General features: G+C 38.7%; 1 protein-coding gene across 5 annotated transcripts in view; it reads left to right on the forward strand.

Moving 5' to 3' along the window:
- Nucleotides 1-15,556, forward strand: part of sipa1 (signal-induced proliferation-associated 1) — a 90,998-nt gene extending 75,442 nt beyond the window's left edge. For 3 of the 5 annotated variants that reach the window (XM_066651838.1, XM_066651855.1, XM_066651847.1), the window contains exons 15-16: nucleotides 850-928; nucleotides 7,963-15,556. In XM_066651838.1, the coding sequence (XP_066507935.1) occupies nucleotides 850-928; nucleotides 7,963-8,106 (223 nt within the window). In that variant the 3' untranslated portion in view covers nucleotides 8,107-15,556. Of the gene's footprint in view, nucleotides 1-849; nucleotides 929-1,157; nucleotides 1,234-2,588; nucleotides 2,704-7,962 lie in introns of those variants that run through there. The other 2 variants (XM_066651860.1, XM_066651866.1) reach the window with 2 other exon arrangements.
- The last annotated feature ends 3,021 nt before the right edge of the window (nucleotides 15,557-18,577 follow it).

Consider the following 18,577-nt stretch of genomic DNA (forward strand, 5'->3'; position numbering starts at 1 on the left):
TATGTTGAATTCATAAGCAGAATCAGCTCAGCATCTTAAGTTAAAAATAAAATTGAAAAAAATGTTTAATTGAAAATAAACTCCTTTAATGAGGGCCTATTCTTCCCTTTTCCAGAAGTGAACACAGTTCTGGGTCTTAATGGAACATCTGTGATCTGCTTTGATCAAAATCCCACAAGGATCAAACACCACAGCAGTGTTCTCTTCTGTCTGAACAGCCCTGTTCAGAATGACTGGTTTTAGTGTTTGTTCCTTTAAATGATAATGAGCCGCTCGTTGTTCACGCCGACCCTGAGCACACAGCAGTCAGGAGAGAGTACAGATGCTCTGGTTTTTGTCGTTTTTTTTGTTTTGTTTTTTTTTTTGCTTAGTTCTCTTTCCTCTCTGTTCTGTTTTTCTTTTCTGTTCATGTTTTCTGACTTCAGCAAACCACAAAAAACAGACGGGATGCTCTTGTTTCACAGCCTGTGGGCTCCAGCTCCCCAGATAAACGTGGACATGCACAGAACAAGTGATTTTATATAATATGTTGTCCTTAATAGCATTCATTTTGTAAAACGTAACTAAAATGTAATGATTATTGCATCCACAAGGTGGAGCCTTTTCTTTTTGTTGAGACTAAGGTTTCTTGGAAACCAGGGGCAATGTGTTTATATTTTATTGCAAAAACACACATTGTGATAATGATAAATAATATTAATTGTGGTGATCATAATCACATGGTTCACCTGCTTTTTTAGTTATTGCCCATTCTCTGGTCATATGAAATCTCTCTCTCTCTCTCTCTCTCTCTCTCTCTCTCTCTCTCTCTCTCTCTCTCTCTCTCTCCTTTCTCTCTCTCTCTCTCAGTGACTCACCAGGTCACCTGGAAGAAAAAGTGTCCCAGTTGGAGGCCATGCTGAAACGACTGCAGGATGACCTCCAAAAGGTACTTTCCCCTCCCTTAGCAAGTCCCATCAGAGCTCCTGAGCCCCCTTCCTCCCCCAAATAATAATCCCACCCCTGTCCCTCACCCCATTCACTTAATTGCCCCACCCAGTCCCCCTGCCCTCATCCACCCCAGAACCACAACAAATGACTTGACAGAGGCAATCAGCCAGAGGGACTGTAGAGTTAGGGCGGGACAAGCAAAAGAAACCTGTCTTGTCATTGGGCAGGGCGAACAGAGGAGATGAGAAGATGGCTGGAGGGACATTGGGCAGCCATGCTCACTCTCTCAACACTAAGCGACCAATGGCAGTCGAGGCAAGTACAGCATGAGATTTTTCCTCCATTGCGTCAAAACCGATTTAAAACCAACCCAAACCAAACCCAATAACACTTTTTTTTTTTCAATTCTCAACCTGTCAAAGCTAAGGAAAACTGAGCTTTGGAAAACTGACCCAGGGAGGTGTAGACCGTGCAGTGAGAGATGAAGTGTGAGATGTGGGAATTTATGAAAGGTACCTAAAATCTTTCAAAAAGCAGTGTTATGACATTATGATAACTCAAAAATCACTCTGAATAGAGCTGCACGATATGGACATAACATACTCAGGAAAGCTCTGCTTTTTCCTGTCCAGCGCAAAGCGCACATACACACACACAGCCATCCCTTCATACCTGGGGAACAGTCTAGGGTTAGGTGCTTTGTCCAAGAGCGCATCATCTGTGGATGTTGAGGGAGGAGACAGCGCTGTTCCTTAAATCCAACCCCACACCCTGCCCCAGTATTTCTGCCCGTCAAGAAAGTTTAACCGGTGGCCTTCTGATCCACAATCCATTATTGTGTACAATATACACATCATTAGGTACTAATAGAAGTACAAATAATTTTTTAAGCATTTTTGTGTAACAGATGTAATTCAATATTAAATCTTCCACTTCTCTTTTGTTTTATGGTAACTTTATGTCATCTTAAATATGACAATTTTCATTTTATTCAATAAAAATTAACCTGAATATTAAGCATTAATATGCTACATTCATGATCTGATCATGTACTTTTTAATACAATATTATCGCTTAAGAACTAATCGATACACAAGCTTTTGCAGTGTTTTTTCTTGATGGAACTCACAATGAATGCAGTGACCAATAAATTCTTCTCGCTTGCTATTAGCAAACTAGTTCATTATTAGGTTGTTTTTTTGTTGACTGAAATGACAAATGTAATTTTTAATATTACGGAACACTTACCAATAAATGGCAAAGGAGCAGGAGAATGTTTGAATTTAATTATAATTATACAGTACACAAAAATGCTTAAAAACATATTTGTACACCTAATGTATACACCGCTCCTTCTGAATCTCTTCATGTAGATGCAGGTTTGTTGTGACAGCAGTCATTATTGTTTCACACAGTGTGGTCATCATCTATAGATTATTATTACAGGCTATTTCAGAATATAGTGTGTGTTTATTCATTTAGCTATTTATCTGAAGAACAGAGTTCTGATCCCAGCTCAGGGAGACACTTGGCTCCTATCAGATAAATCACATTCTCTGTGTATGAACTAATTCGATTTATTCTGTCATCACAACTATGAATGCTACTGTATCATGGGATGCGATCCATTCATTTATTTACCACTTCATTCTGTTCAGGGTTGCGATCTGTCCAGAGTCCACCTGGAATCACTGGGCCCAGGAACACACCCCGGACAGGGCGCCAGTCCATCAGAGGGCAATAGAAGCTCATAATGGATAACATGTAGAAGATGTAAATATATTTCATAATTCAGCCCTATTAAGCCTCAGCTAAACCTGTTGATTGGAGTTATTTTACTGGAAAGGGTGTGAAAAAAGAGAAGCCAAAACCACACCTTGCCTCACAGATCAAATTTAACAACTAGACATCTTACACTCTGTTGACCTTAGAGGTCAGAGCAATTCTGGGCTCCTCCGGGGACACTTTGACACGTGAGGATGGACATCTAATCCAGCAAAACCTACTGTAGCATCTCCAGGGACTGGAGCGCAAATGATATTCTCTCAACTGAAAATGTGTGACATCCTCCGTGAAGAAGTGAGACAGGGGCCGGTCAGAACTCAGAGCTAACACGATGATCCTGTGGCTTTAGCCCAACAGCGGATCTCCTGTTATTTACTGTATCTGTGCCTTTGTAACCCCACTATCACACCCCACTGTTTGCCTTTCACACCCACCATTAACCACCAACTATGTTATCATCAATCTAATCTAGGGAAATAGATAAAAAAAAAAACAAGGAAAACACTTACAATATGACCATGAATTACTTTAATAGGGTTTGCACGAATTCCTGTATCACGATGCATAACAAAAAAAGGACCAGAACTGCACAAATCTACTAATTGCACTAAATAGCCTAACACCACAGTGGTGGTGTTTCTACCTTAGTGTAGGAGTCTTATCCACTACACTGTTCAGCCGAATACAAACGTCACACACAACAACAACTGAACAGCTACATTATCTATTGGCTTAAAATTCATTTCCATATCGGGGGACAATAGACAGTAAAATTTCCCAAGAGCTGTTCCTGAGGGGATGCCAAAATACTGTTGTTTTAATGTACCGTTGAAAAATGTTCAAAGAGTAATACCATGAATTGCCTGTAGATGGCACACAATAAATGGGCACAGTAGCGTGATCTCATCTCTAACAGATTCTTAATAGAAAACCATCTTTCATCAGGACACAGGCGGTTTCTTTTTATTAATCTGGTGTACTGGAGAGAGACCGGATCAGTGAGCAAGGCCAGATGACTTTAGAAATAAGAAAAATAATAATAATAATTAAAAAAGTAACCTGCGATGACTAACGTGTAAGAATCTTCACAGAAAAAAAAGCCCAGTGTTGCTTAAAATTTGCAGACCTGGCAATTGTCGTGATGTTAGGAACTGGAGCAAACCACTGTAAGACATATGAAGGGCGAGATTCTGCCCTTCAAATCTAAAGCCAATTTCTGGCATTTATTATTAGCACAAGTTTTTCAATAAATAATGAAACAAGTATTGAAAATTGAATTAAATTAATCAGTATTAAACGCATTATTTATTCAACTTTTTTTGCCTTTTATGTCCATGTCGTGCAGCCCGGTTCTCCAGCACAACCAGGGAGCCTTTTCACAGGGAATAGTGAATGTTAGTAGTGTATACAAATCTTTGGGCATATAAGGTATCTTTTCCCAAATCACACTCTACCTGTGCCCAGAGCTCAGTTGTGAGAGCTAAAAATTTCCTTATTATCAAAGCCAACGGATGTACTTAGGAAGCCGTGTCATCCTTTACACAAAGCAGAGAGTAGTCTTTAAGAGCAGTGAGTCTATATGCAAGTCAAAGAGGATTTGCATTTGATTGATGATAACGCTAACCAAACTAGCCCCATGGCATGATAAGTAGGACAACATATGCACACATACATAAACACAAAGTGACAGCTTTTGGAATGGCGGCCAATCTGCACTCAAAGTTGAAATAGAATTTATTATTGTGGTTTGTTAAAGCAATTTGTAGCAATGGTTACAGTGGGTTTGGGCTTAAGGAGCTGTTGAGCTACCCATTTTCATCCTGCACCTCAAACAATGTTCCCTTAAAACCCCCATAAAAACCATCAGCCCAAAAATGGGCCCAAAAAATATCTAAGAAATAGCCCCATCTGTTATTTTCTAGTTACTTAATAATACGCCTTATATTTAAGAAGCAAGGGATTTTAAGGAGTTAATAAGTAGAACTGTATTAACTCTAGTAAATATACAATAACTTATATACCTATGTCATATCTTAAGAGTTTTTTATTGTGAGAATGTTATAAGATTATTCAACATAATTTTAGACAATTTTGCACAATTTCAAAAATTATTTAAAAAAAAATGTATGACCTATCCATGGCACTGAAGACACACACACAGTGGCAGACATCCATCTCTGTGCAGGCACCCCAGCCATGGATGTTGAGGGAGGATACAGCACTGTTCCTTCACTCCTTCCTACTCCCAATGTATTGCTTTTTGTGTGGATAGAACCAGAGACATTTTCTACTTTCTAACCATTAGTGCACAGCTGAGATCTTTTTTTTTTTTTTTTTGATGATGAAGTAAACAAGCCAAAATTGTCTAGAAATATGTTGGAAAATCTTACAATAAACTTACAACAGTCTCATAATAAGAAATATCAATAAATACTGACAAGATTTATAATATTTTCTCTTGCTCAGATGTCACTGTTATTGCATTAAGTTAGGACCCCATGAGGGATCTATTTTTAAGCCGTCTTCTTCAGCTAAGGCGCCTCATGAATGCTTCACGTAGCTGTCATAAACTGTTTATGTATGTTTGATGTTGTTGCACTTAGCGTGCTTTGTGACAAGCCGCCCTCATCTCACCTCATCTATTAATGATGACTCACTGAAAAAAAGCATCATCATACTTCCTGACAGCAGAGAAAGGGGTTTGTTGAAAACTCTGTTAAACTCTTTCTCCTGTTACTGTCTGTTTCTGGTAACATGTTCTTTTACAGTTTATTAAATTGCAGATATTAACCAGGTAGATTTGAGGTACAAATTCCAAAGTACTACATAGTCAGTGATTTTTGGGGAATATGGTGGTAATTGCCAAGGCAGTTTAATAAAATTACACTCAAATTCCCAACAAGTTATAGAATATAAAATATTTTTCCCAATTTTCTCCCCATTTTAGTCATCTCATATTCCATTTATAAGCTAAGACTCATCCATTCACACACAATGCTACCAGTCTGGAAGGGTTGTTCCCTCCAGAACACGTGAAGCCAAGCACCACTTCTTTTTGAACTGCTATAATCACATAATACCACTGGAGGGATCAGCACATTTGGAGGAGAACAATAACACTCCAACAGTCAGTTGCACAAGCTGAGCAGAAGTTTGATCATAAGTTGAGGTGAAAAACCCATCGTAAACACAAAATTTGTTCACTAAAGTGATGATTTCTCTTTATCATTTCTACATTGTATAACTGTATGATTTACTCAAAATATTAACTCTGTGCGAGTAGAATAGCCCTCCCCCTCATCTTGTTTTATGTCCTGTACGTATCTTTTCCCCATATTTATGACATTTAATTTATCCAGGACTTATCCAAAATATAGCAATATAATTGTCTACAACCTGTTTGGAATTTTATAGGAATATAGTTATAAAGTCTCCAATCTTACCATCATTGATTCCCCAAATCTTTACCTGGTACGTTTGACTTTGTACCCCACAGTTACCTGTTTTATTTCTAGAACTTAATCAACTGTAAGAGAAAGCCTTTCTCAGTTTCTGTCATTTTCACGTCTCGTCCGCCTCCTCTTCCTTCCCAAAGGCACAGTGGATATTTTCTGCCCTCAGCAACGGATTTATAGACTCTAGTCCCGAAAAAAAATTGTTGTTGAATGGCATGAAATACCAGTCGCCTCCTGTTAAAGATGGTAAGAAAAGCGTAAGAACCATGGGACTGAAAAATGAAAAGATATTTAAATGTATTTATTTGCTTATTTTTATACTGCTTGAAGCAAAGGAGGAGACTAAAATGTGCCCTCTAGATACTAGAAAGCTTTTTTCTGAACATTTAGACATGTTTTGTGGAAAATAGATCAAAACAATCATGTTTTTCTGGTATTCAGTATTATTTATTATAATTTGGAACTTCAGAAATATTTAAAGTGTGATTTAATGTCTGACCTGAGTGAAAAATATTTAATTTAAATTGCCTCTCATGTTTCTTTTTTTTCATTATTTGTCTTCGTAAAAATCATGGCCATTTTCATACAGATAATGAGGTGACGACTTACTGCGTTCCCCAGTGAAACGCCCTAAGATTTTTCCCTATTGTTCGGTGAATGTGTAATCAGAGTCTAGTGATGTCATATCAAATAGTCAGGAATTAACAGTGCATTGTTGTGATTTTTTTTGTGCCAATATTGATAAAAAACACAGGCTAGTATCTATCAGTGTTATAGAGTAAGCAATGTGTCAGTCAGGCACTAGTATCTAGTGTCATCTGTACAATGCAGTTTTCTTTGCGTTTTTCACTTATCACAGAGCATGGCTCAGTGTTATGTTGTTTTAAAATTGATATTAAGCTAAATCTGAGTAGAAAGTCAACCATGGTTATCCATTCTATCCATCTTTAACTCGTCATCCTTGTGTGCGTCTCTGTCCTTATTGTCTAGTGTGCTCATTTAATGCTGATGTGTTTATGTGTTTTTCTGATGTTTGGTGTGTTGGTGAGTTTGAGTTTCAAAGGGGTTCTTTGAGGGTTCTTAAGTCCATGTGATGGTTATATCTAGAACTCTGTCAACTGGTTAACTGCATAACATTGGGTACTATATAGAACATGTACTGTCCAAACCCAGCCCAATTGGGGACACGATAAACTCCCTCTGTACAGGAAAACAGGCTTTAATCCAGTCTTTGCTTACTTTGTTTAATTTGGAGCACTATAACTCCTGTGTTACACCCACTCAGCTTTTTGAAAGTGAGAAAAAAAGCAAAGATGCTTTGAATTTACTTAATTCCAATGTGTACACAATTTTCACACAGATAAAGTAAACATCCAAGGGCCAGTTTGTGTACTGTAGAATTAAAAATGTGTTTACATAAAAGGCAAGATAATATAAAGATATTTTGAACACATTGAATTGAATTTTAATGTGGGCTGATGTAATATATTTTATTTGTGTGGAAATGGTTTACCTCTTTGAACCAAGTTGATTCAGTAGAATACATCTTTCAATAGGTATCATAATTCTCAAATCTGACCCGTGTACTTTTGCTGTAAAACTGATTCCAGAGCGTTCTCAGCATTGACAAAAATGCACTGGCTACACTGTTTAAAATTAGCCACTAAGATTCTCAAATTCTCTTCTAATCCAACTCTCAACCACAGTTCCCCACTTACAAGCGATTCCACCCCATGCCCCAAGGGGGTGCTCTGATTTTCATCTGTGTTGTTGTGTGCCACTCCCTCGGCAGGAGAAAGAGGACAAGGCGGTGCTCCAGGCAGAGGTGCAGAGTCTGAGGCAGAACAACCAGCGGCTGCAGGAGGAGTCGCAGACCACCGTGGCACGCCTCATCAAAGTCACAGAGCTACTGTGCAATGTCAACAAGCCCTGCTAGCAGAACGAGACCTACACTTCACCGAGATCGATGAAGATTAGTATAAACGTGAGCAAGTCCTGCTAGCAAAGCAACAGAGAGCAACCTGCAAGACCCTCAGAAACTCTCAGAGGAAGAACTATAATGTTAGTAAGCCTTCAGAACTGTAGACCCAAGACACAATAACTTAAGTCCTGCTGGCAAAGTAGGACACCCAAAAATCAGTACAAGACTGTTCCAGATGTTAGCAAGATCTGCTAGTAAAGAAATACAGGCCAACCTGCAAGACCCAGATCAATACAAACCATAGGGTACTGAGAAAAATGATAGCAAGTCTTGCTAGCATAGCAGTTCAGACCACTTAGCATGACCCACAAAGTCTCATAGAGACCAAAAAACATTACATAAATTTAGCAATCCTGCTGGCAAAGCAAGCCATCTTAAGTGCAGAAATCAAGAATAAATTCATATTTATGCCCTTAACAAGCGCCACTAGTAGATCAATGAAGGTTAGTACAAATGTGAGCTAAAATGTGAGCTAGTCCTTCTAGCAAAGCAAGCCACACAAACCTGCAAGGCCACTAGAGACTAAGAGAGACCACAAGGAATGACATGAACATCAGCAAATCATCCAGAGCCACAGAAGGGCTAGACCTTTGAAAATAGATTGGTGGGGCACCTATAACAACACATAGCACGTCCTGCTTACTGAAGGCTGAAGCAACGTGGAAGCAAGCAAGGCTGGAAAATAGGGCACATAGTAGCACTTGTGATATGGGACTAGTTTTAGGGAATAAGGCAAAAGAAATGAGCAAAGATAGACAACCTACAGGCCTTTAGATTGTAGACGTACATATTGTACATAGACTTGCACTATATTTCAGCTAACTCTTGTGGTTGAACCCAGCAAAACAAGCCTTATGTAACAGTACAGTGTAGCTCCATTGAAACACATACTCAACTTTGAAGGACCTTCATTATAAGAGCAAAATAATAACCTAGAGCCTTTAATTAGTTGCATAGGCTTTTTGAAATTAAGGATTTCATACTAAGCTTTGATTCATCTCCTGTGGATTTCCAGAATCAGAGCACTTTTATCCTGTCCCACCTCATTAGTCTTTTAAAAGTGCTTTAGTACCAACAAATAACAGGCCAGCTTCATAGACACTCCAGCATTTTGGTGGCATATGTTATTAGCAACCATCTAAACCCAACTTGTACTGCATGACTTATAGTCAGCTAGGACAAACCAGCTGGTATTTGTACTCCTCGCTGCACCGAATGAATATTGGAAGTGTCTTATTTAGCAGGATAAGATCATACTAAGGTGTTTTCAGTAGCTTTCCTTGGTTAGCATAGTTAGCTTTGCATTTAAGCTTCAGTTCCTGTTGAAATTCCTGTTGATTTTCCCAGTCCTTGATCTTAATTTATCTCTTTTATTAAGAGGTCAAAACGGTCAAGACCTGGACTTGTATTCAGGAAGCTTTTTAGATGAAGATTTGGGTCTTCTATCAGTAAAATCATAGTGAATACAACATTACTACACTGAGCTTTATGAATGTGGATGCTGGTCATATTTGGAGTGCCCAGCTGTAAAGGATATTCCCATCTAGGGTAAGATGCTAGTGTAGCAACATCCTGAATATATGCTGGCACCATCTGCCAATTCCATATTATACTGGCCTTGTATGTAACTTAGCCCTGGATCAGTGTTTTCTCTGCACCTTCTACTTTTTCATATATCCATCCCTAAAGTTGGCTTTGCAGTGTTACTACACAGATAGCCACTGCAAGGGTGGCCAATCGTTTGCAGGATATATTAAAACAGAAGCAGGGCTAATGTGAAATGAGCATCTATGGACCTAGACGACCCGCTTCTGAAAGACAAAGCAGCCTGGAACCTCCAACATCAGTATCTTTGACAACGAATGGACCTTCTCTAAGCCTCAGAATGAAGGACTGTGAATGACCTCTTCTCGCTATGTAAGATAATGTGAAAATCTGTCAAAAAGCTATTTACAAAGACGTGAACATTTAATCCGGATTTGTGCATTGTAATACAGCTTCTGTAGCTGGAAAGAAAAGACTCCACCCACTGGATATGAAGGGAACTTCATCCTGCTGAAATGCATTCTGGCTTCAATCCCAAAGGGAAACAAGACTTGAAATACATGGGATTCCTGCATCTAATGAAAGACTGAGCCTTTTTGTTTTACTATGTTCAAAGACATTTACAGACTTCTGCTGATATTGTATTGTAGGATATTTGCTTTCAGTAAGTGACCACTGGCTCAAGAAGTGATGTGTACTATCCGCTCGGGACGTTGGATGTGAATACATTCACGGTTGATCCTACTTATTCTCTCGCAAATCACTTGTATATCAAAGTACTCTCACTTCTTACCTCACGCCAGAACAACTCATGGTGACGTCACTATGTGAAAGCAAGGAAAGCATCCGTTTCCTCATAAAAAAACAAAAAAACAATGAACTCTTGCCTTGTTGCCAATGCAAAACTTCCTCCACCAGACACGCAGACAGCCTGGACTAAACTTGACCAAATCACACACACATTCATGCAAAGGGACACCACACTTCGAAGAATCCTGGTCAACATGTCTGTATGTTGTACATAGTCTTTAATGCTCCTCTAATTGTTATTTTAGAGTCACTGTGATAAGCCGGTACCAGCAGAATCTCATATAATGAAGATTAAATTCTAACTCTTTATCTTTATGTCTTATGTGAAGATGTACAGCCAAATCTATTCAGAATTACTTCCCTCTGAGGCTCCACAGCTAGAAAAACAGCTCTAGCCTAGCATTCTCAGCCAAACATTGCAGAGTTACGGAGTTGCAGGACTCGTAACATATCACTTTTTAACGGCTTTCTGCGAGAATGTGGAGTCCAGGCTTAAAGGAAAGGTTTAGTGTAAATCAGCTGTACACGTACCCCGGGTATAGTCGAGTCAAGCCAAGGCATGTTAGATGTCTAAATTTGCCATATTTTGTTTAGCACTAAGGCTAACATGGCTAACAAACACTGGAAGTAAATAGTCCCCTTCTAGTGAAAACCAGATCTAGGTCTTCATTAATGCCCCATAAACTTGCCTGTTCATGACTAGTATGACTTACTGTGAGCAGGAGAAATAAACAAAGCCTCAGTGTAGCTGACACTAGGAATCGTCACTGTTGTCTAAAATGGCTGACATCTGCGTTCAGCTACATGGTGAAGTTATATTCATCTTAACACCTCACACCTTATAGGCAAATAGTGGTATTCTGTAGGCAGCTCTGCCAGTCTGCAGTGATATCAGAGGAGCTGCTGTACTTTAATTAAATTTAGGACATCATACACCTTCAGACATGTTTCACAATCATTTATTGTCACCCAGTCCTAACTCTTCTGTGATATGAAGCTGAATTCAGCTTCTTATTCAGCAGCTTTTTCTTTGAAACTTTCAGTTCCATCTTAAATGTTGAAGTAGCCTCAGGTGCCAGAATGCAATCGCTTCACCATTTAATGTAGAATTGGACATTTAAAGCTAACTATTGATAATAGTGATGTTTTATGCTTGTTATAAAGTAAAAGGACATAATTAATTGAAATGGCATTAAACTAAGATAATTCAATAGTTTTCAACGTTTTTAAAGAAGAAAATGCTGACATTTGTGGCTTTCACATTTTTAGTGATTCACAACACTCCAGGCATTCATAACTCTCCAGTCTGATGTGTACCTCTGAAAAATCTCAGTTTGAAAAGCAGTGAGGCCCTAAACTTTTTTTTTTATTGAAACTCTTTTTTATTTATTTAATATTTAATATTGTGTTTATTAGCAGTGTTAGCCTTGTAGCTACAGCACTGAACTTAAGGAGAAAAAAAATCTAAGAAATCAGACATGCCTTGGTTGGGGTACGTGGATAACTGCAATTTTTGATTAGTCACCAAACCATTCTGTTCATATCAGACAGGCAGAAATGCAAGTGTGCTCAGGCAAGTCTCCAGTGATGCATTGTGGGATATACATATTTAGCCAAATTCTAATGTAAAGAACTCTTTTCTTGTTCAATTGTGTGTCTCATAGTTTTAGAGAATGTAGAGGGGTTGGCAAGTACCAGAATGCGCTACGCGACTTCCAGTTCCCCTCTGTATGTGTATATGTATGTAAAAAAAAAGTAATAACTTATTAATCTTGCAAAAAGTGAATTTTATTGTTAGATGTCTTTGAACTAGAGGGGTGGGGATGTTAATTCACAAACTACTGATTGGGCAGGTGTAAGGTTATCAGCTTTTTTTTTTATTATTATTTATTTTCTAGAAATTTTATTTTGTAAAAATTGAAACGTAACTTAAACTATTACAATGCAAAAGCAGTATTTGGTTTTATTTACCAATAACAATGTAAGCTGGTGAACCCAGATGTTTTTTTTCTTCCAGGTTTTGTATGTAGGCCATAAAGTATGCCTTATCGTGGTACACTTTCTTGAGAAAACTGAAAACTGGAGGCCTCCTGCTAAAGGAAGAGCTTGATGGTGTGATTGCTGAGATCTCCTTAAAGGTTTTTTAGGGGATGGGGTATTTTTAGACCAGTTCAAGTCTGTGCCATAACTACACAGAGGCTTGGCTTAACCAATTACACAATGCCAACAAGTTTGGAGGGCGAATATTAGTATGTAAGACCAGTTTTATGTAAGTGAGCAAATGCCCATTTTGGCTGGCATTGTGTTGAAGTATAGGGAAGAGGTATCTGACTAGTGATCTCCCAAACTTGAAGGGTTTTGTGTGTGGAATTCTTATAATTTCCAGCTGTGAATGATCTTCTTTAGTTTATACGCGAAACACGTTCCTCCCATCTCCTCGCAGTGAATCAGCACCTCGCCTTTTATCAACATTTCTGTTTCTGCTCTAAGAAACATGGCCATTTTAGGAAATATGGCTCTTTCATTTTCAGAAGCAATCTTTTTTTATGCACTTTAAATGTCTAACTTTAACTTTCTCTCCTGAAATCTTCAGCTTTTGGAAAATTGGTCATAGGACTTTATTAAGAAATATCTGCGTTCTCAGTAATTGGGTCTAGACTCATCCATCCTCCATCCAAATCTCTTCTAGAACCCTGTAGAAATGGGACTACACTGAGTAAGTGATGTAATGAATGGACTTGATTCCAGTATAAATACATTACATCAACACAGTTTTATAATTTTCTTTGAGTTACGTTTAGCAAGAGTTGTGTTGACATAATGATGCACAGGTATCCGTCAAGTCAAAAAATCAGAATAATATGATCGCACTTGTTCACTGGCTCCAATTTCCAAGAGGAATTCTGCTTAATATTCAAATGTTTGCATAATTACGTGGTTGTGATGTTAACAGTCATTCTGAGTGGTTTGATGTGTAAGAGCTTTTATAGAGAAACTTCCAGATTGAGAATGGGTCACAGTGGTGTTGATAGGAACCAGACGTCAAGTTTTAACTTGAAAAAATTATTGAATTATTGACCAGAGGCTGGAGACATTATTAATTGATAGATTAGAAATAATGAATACTAATTATATTTATTCAGATTTAACAGTACTGGGATGTGAAACTCTACATTATGGTTATTGTACAGCATTACAGTTAAAATTGACCTCTGCAATTAACCCATCCATGACAGGGAGCACACACCCTCACTCTTGTAATTAGGGGCAGTGAACACACACCCAGAGCAGCACACAGCTACCCTCGGAACATGCCTGGAACATTTTGGTAGTTAGGTGCCTTGCTCAGGGGCACTTGGATGGATGTTCCTGTCGGTCCTGAGGATAGGGCCAGTGTCCTTCCAGTACCAAGCCCAATCCTTTAACCACATATTGCCGTTATCTGCATTACATAAACAGCCATGTTAGGAGAGTTTGTGAACCCATTAATTAGTGGAACAGTTTGTTTGATAAATTAATGAAAAACGAATTACTGTGCTTTTCATTCTTTTGGTTTGAAGTAAAGGTTTGATAAATAAAACAGTAAATATATTTTTTTTTAAAAGCTGTATTTATATTGTAGGCCTGTCGACTCCTGGTTACCATCAATACTGCTGTAAAGTTATCAATATGATTTTCTCGACACTGAATCATTGGAGGGCAGCACCATGACACTGCATTCAGCTGCAGGGTCCTGAGGATGCGGGTTCAATTCCCACATCGTGTCACAGTTTGTGGGGCAGATTGTTCTCCCTGTGTCTGCATGGGTTTGCTAAGTGCTCATGTTTCCTGATCAGTATGAGGAGGTAACCGAAGATGAATGAACCATGTGAATGACTATTTTACGTCTCAGCCATGAAAACCTCTGTGAGTTTCCCCTAAGGAATCTTAAGGCACGTTCCTTCATGCGTCAGCACCACATTGCTTTTTTCCTTTTTTTTTTAAACTTTACCTCATTGTTTCTTTACTGTTTGAATTCCGATGGCTGTTTATTTACCGTGTATCGCCTTATTGAGTTTCTCAGCAGTGAGGCCCATGTAAAATCTTGTCTTTCATTTTCTCATAGCGTAGAGGTGCTGAGATGAGTCTAGTAACTGGCTCTCTTAGTAGAGCAGTACTGATCTCCAGCTTTGAAGGAAAATGGATCTGAACCACACACCGCCAATATCCATATGATATAACACACTCACAAATATACTCACACACTATGCACACTGGCCTGTGGTCTACACAGGGACTTCAGTTGTTGTCAGGACTAAAGGCAGGGGAATGTATGAAAAGGAATCCAACACATCAACACACACAAAGTTAATGGTCATCTGTGCTATCTCTGTTCTTTGACCCTGTGAGTGGACAACAGGCTGATGATGGAGTGTTTGTTCATCTCTGTGAACTGGAGGGATACTGGCAATAAAAATAAAAATTTAACTTGTATCTGTCTAAAGCAAGACCTGCTTCTTTACTTTTTTCACTTGTTATTATATTATCCCAAGGGCATAGTATTTGTTATCAGTGTTGGAGGGTTTGAATAGCACTATGTGTTTGGGGTCCTGGGGGCTTTTATCCACAGGAAAAAGACGACAAATGCTACCAACCTCATTTACAAAATTGGTAAATTCCATTAAATTAAAAAACACAATCATGATGAGTGCTGCTTGCTAAAATTTGATCCCAGCAAAGGTTCAAACCTCAAGATTGTTTTGCTTTGTCTCACAGTGGCACTTCATATTGCTGCCTTTGATTAATGCCACACTTCCAGAACCTGTAAGATCCATTGGTTTAAAGCGAGGTGCAGGGAGAATGGTCATAGCCTGCTTAATCCTTCCATCTTTAAACCTTCATTTCTCTACATCAGCTTTCCTTATTTTGGAGCAGGCTTCTCTGTCCTCGCTCTCGCTAGTGAAATGGCCATGCAGGACAGACAGTAAATTAGATTGAATCATTTGACTGAATCATTTATGTATTAATTGGATTAGCTGTGCTTGTTTTACAAAAAAACAATAACATTAAATGCCCTGTATTTTTTATTAATTATGTATTATTATTATTTATTAATAAATAATTTATGAATGATTAATACATTGGTCACGGATCTGAATACAACAGTTTCTGTCAAGTCCATGTCTTGACTGAGGTCCGCTATTTGGTGAAGCCTGCCACCCTTTATCTAAATTGATGTAGTACTGACATATAACTCACCCATATCCTCCTTCATTTTTTTAATTATCTCTAGATTACTTATGATAACTAAAACAATTAGTGGACGAATGAGAACTGAGGCAAAGCATACTCAAACAGTGAATGCTAGAGAGTGACTGGAGATGTGTGAAATGGCTACAGCAGGGTGTGTTTTACACTAACTTCAGTGTAGTGCTTGGTGTGCCGTAAAGTCAAGTTCTGCTTTCTTGGACATTTCTTGAATTGTTATTTTCCCCAGCAGAACCTGTAGAAGCAAAACCGCAGATTAAAAGGCCCAACTAAATATAAACTCTCTCTATATGAATATAAACTAATGTATATAAAGGCATTAGTACCTGTGGGGAGTGTGTTTTAGAAGCCGATTTTGATGTTAGCGAACGCAATGCTTTAAAGTCGATGTTCACAATTATAATCCAATTCACAAAAATCCAAAATCTCAAAGGAGGAACTGACTCTAAATTCAGGAGAGTGCTAACTGCATGAAAGTAAACGCAGAGGGAACGTGCTACAAAATGATAAAACTCCAGTTACAAATTAGTTTCTGTGGTTATTCAAACTGTGATTAAAGCTTAGACAACTTAAACTTCATAAATGAGAGAGAGAGAGTATGTAATAATATACTTATATATAGTATATATCAAACTATTTGAAATATACTTTGAAAAATCAAAATATTTGGGGAGTGATGACTTATAGCATTAAGTATGATAAGCTAGGACTCGTGCAGCTGTTACAGAGCATCTCTTATATTTTCAGATTATACAAGTTTCCAAGGTGTGTCTAACACACTTTAATGTAGTGAGTACCCATAGTGTAGTGGAGGATGGATCCCTTAACAAACGTTACTACTCCTCCCTGCACGACGAATCTGGACGTGTTCTTTTTCCCATATACTGCCGACCTCAGAAGTTAACAAACCTCAGTAAGATTTCAAAGCGATCCCCGACTTTGCCTTGTGATGCAAATACAGCCGTGATGGTCAGTGAAGCATTGATGTGTGATGGACCGCACTGATATCTTTGAGGACTACAAACTGTTGCGTAGCGACTCAGTGTGGTATACACAGAGAAAGTGGGCTTTTAAATCAAGCCGTTAAAGTCAATGACCTAGTTGTGCAGCTATGTACGTCCCAGCTGTGATCTGACTCTCTGAGCAGTTTCTTGTGATGAAAACTGCGCTCTGTTTTATTATTAAAAGCTCATCCGAGCCCAGGAAGCAGAGCCTGACTCATTTCATCTCATTAATCAAACTAGGCTGAATGTAAAGAGGCTGTAGAGGCAGAAAGAGTGTTGAGTCAGTGCAGATTCGCAGCGGTTGCTCTCCTGTGACGGAGCTGTTGATGGACAGGAGCCTGTATTTACTGTCGTTGTACACAAGCAGGACCAAATGACGCGGATATTATTAAACACAGATGACAGATTTACAGTCTTTTTAAAACAAGCACATGTAGACATACGCACTCTGTGACACGGGACGATAGTGGAAGGATAAAATGTCCACAAACATGAGAGTAGGAGTGGACACATTCCGGTGCAGTCCTTAAGACAAAGGCCTGTAAAACATTTTCAGTTTAGAGGGGCTTCCCTTTGACCTTTGATAGGCACCTGTGAAGAAACAATAACAACACAATCACTGATAATCTAACGTTTCTGATTGGCCGTCTCATTAGTAGTGTTTAGAGAAGTGACATGACCATTGTGATGTCATGGTGTATAGTAGCCACCATACTGGGGACCTGTTCGTTATTTAAAAACCCAACTCAAATAAAAACTCTGATATTCAAATAGTTTTACTGTTACTTACCACACTTTTGCTCCTCGTTTAGACATTAAAGAAATATTAGTATGGATACCTGACCCACATCTCGTAAACGTGGAAGTCTGTCTGTATGTGTCAGTCAGTAGAGGAGCTTGGGCTGTGTCCCAAGTAGGCATACAGGCATACATTTTTTACATTTTTGACGCACTACATGAGAGCAGAAACCGTTATTTTTAACAACACTGTGGCCTACGGAGGGTGTTGAGAGACATTTGGAATTCACCCTCAGCTTCACTGTGGCACAGAAACTCACTGAACATTCACATTTTCAGACGAGGACTAATTTATTAAACTTTAAGCCAAATCAGAGGAATAATTTAGACAGACAGTGGCAATAAAAACATTATCCTCCACATATCTATTTCACTCTCAGGGACAGTGGGGTCAGATTATTTACCTGTCACTTACACGTTAAAATAAAACATGAGTGAAATAAACATGATGAAGCTTGTATATGATGTTTGTATGAATAATTTCCTCAGATTCAGTCACAAGAGCATTGGAGTCTGACGTGTTAACTGTTTTCCATTTGATCTGATGGTGAAAAATGCTAATATGTCTAACAGAGAATAGCAGTCTTTATCTCCTCATTATGCGGGATCTTTTGCCCCCCCTGACACAAAGAGATAGTTATCTTCTTCTGAGTGTTGTGTGACTCTCTCCAGTGTAGGGAGAGGAGCTGTGTATGATATATATCTATCCATCTTTGTCGATCTCTGTTTATATAACTGCTGCGCTCTGAAACCAGACAATATGAAAACCCAATACAGCTTCCACAGCAAGAAAATTCACAGTAACGTACGGTATTATTCATGTTACAGAAGCAGGCTACCCCTGCCTGCTGTGTGGAGGGTAATGTTGTCACTGTGTTAGATGCAGAAGGTCATCGTCCTGTAACATGATGCTACCAAGTGTGACCATTAGCACCAGGTTTCTTCAAATGCATTGTCATAATACAGCTCAAAATGCTTGGAGGAGAACAGCACCTCAGCTATTAGATGCCCACATCAGCTGA

This window comes from Hoplias malabaricus, chromosome 2, assembly GCF_029633855.1.
Source record: "Hoplias malabaricus isolate fHopMal1 chromosome 2, fHopMal1.hap1, whole genome shotgun sequence".
Lineage (NCBI taxonomy): Eukaryota > Metazoa > Chordata > Actinopteri > Characiformes > Erythrinidae > Hoplias > Hoplias malabaricus.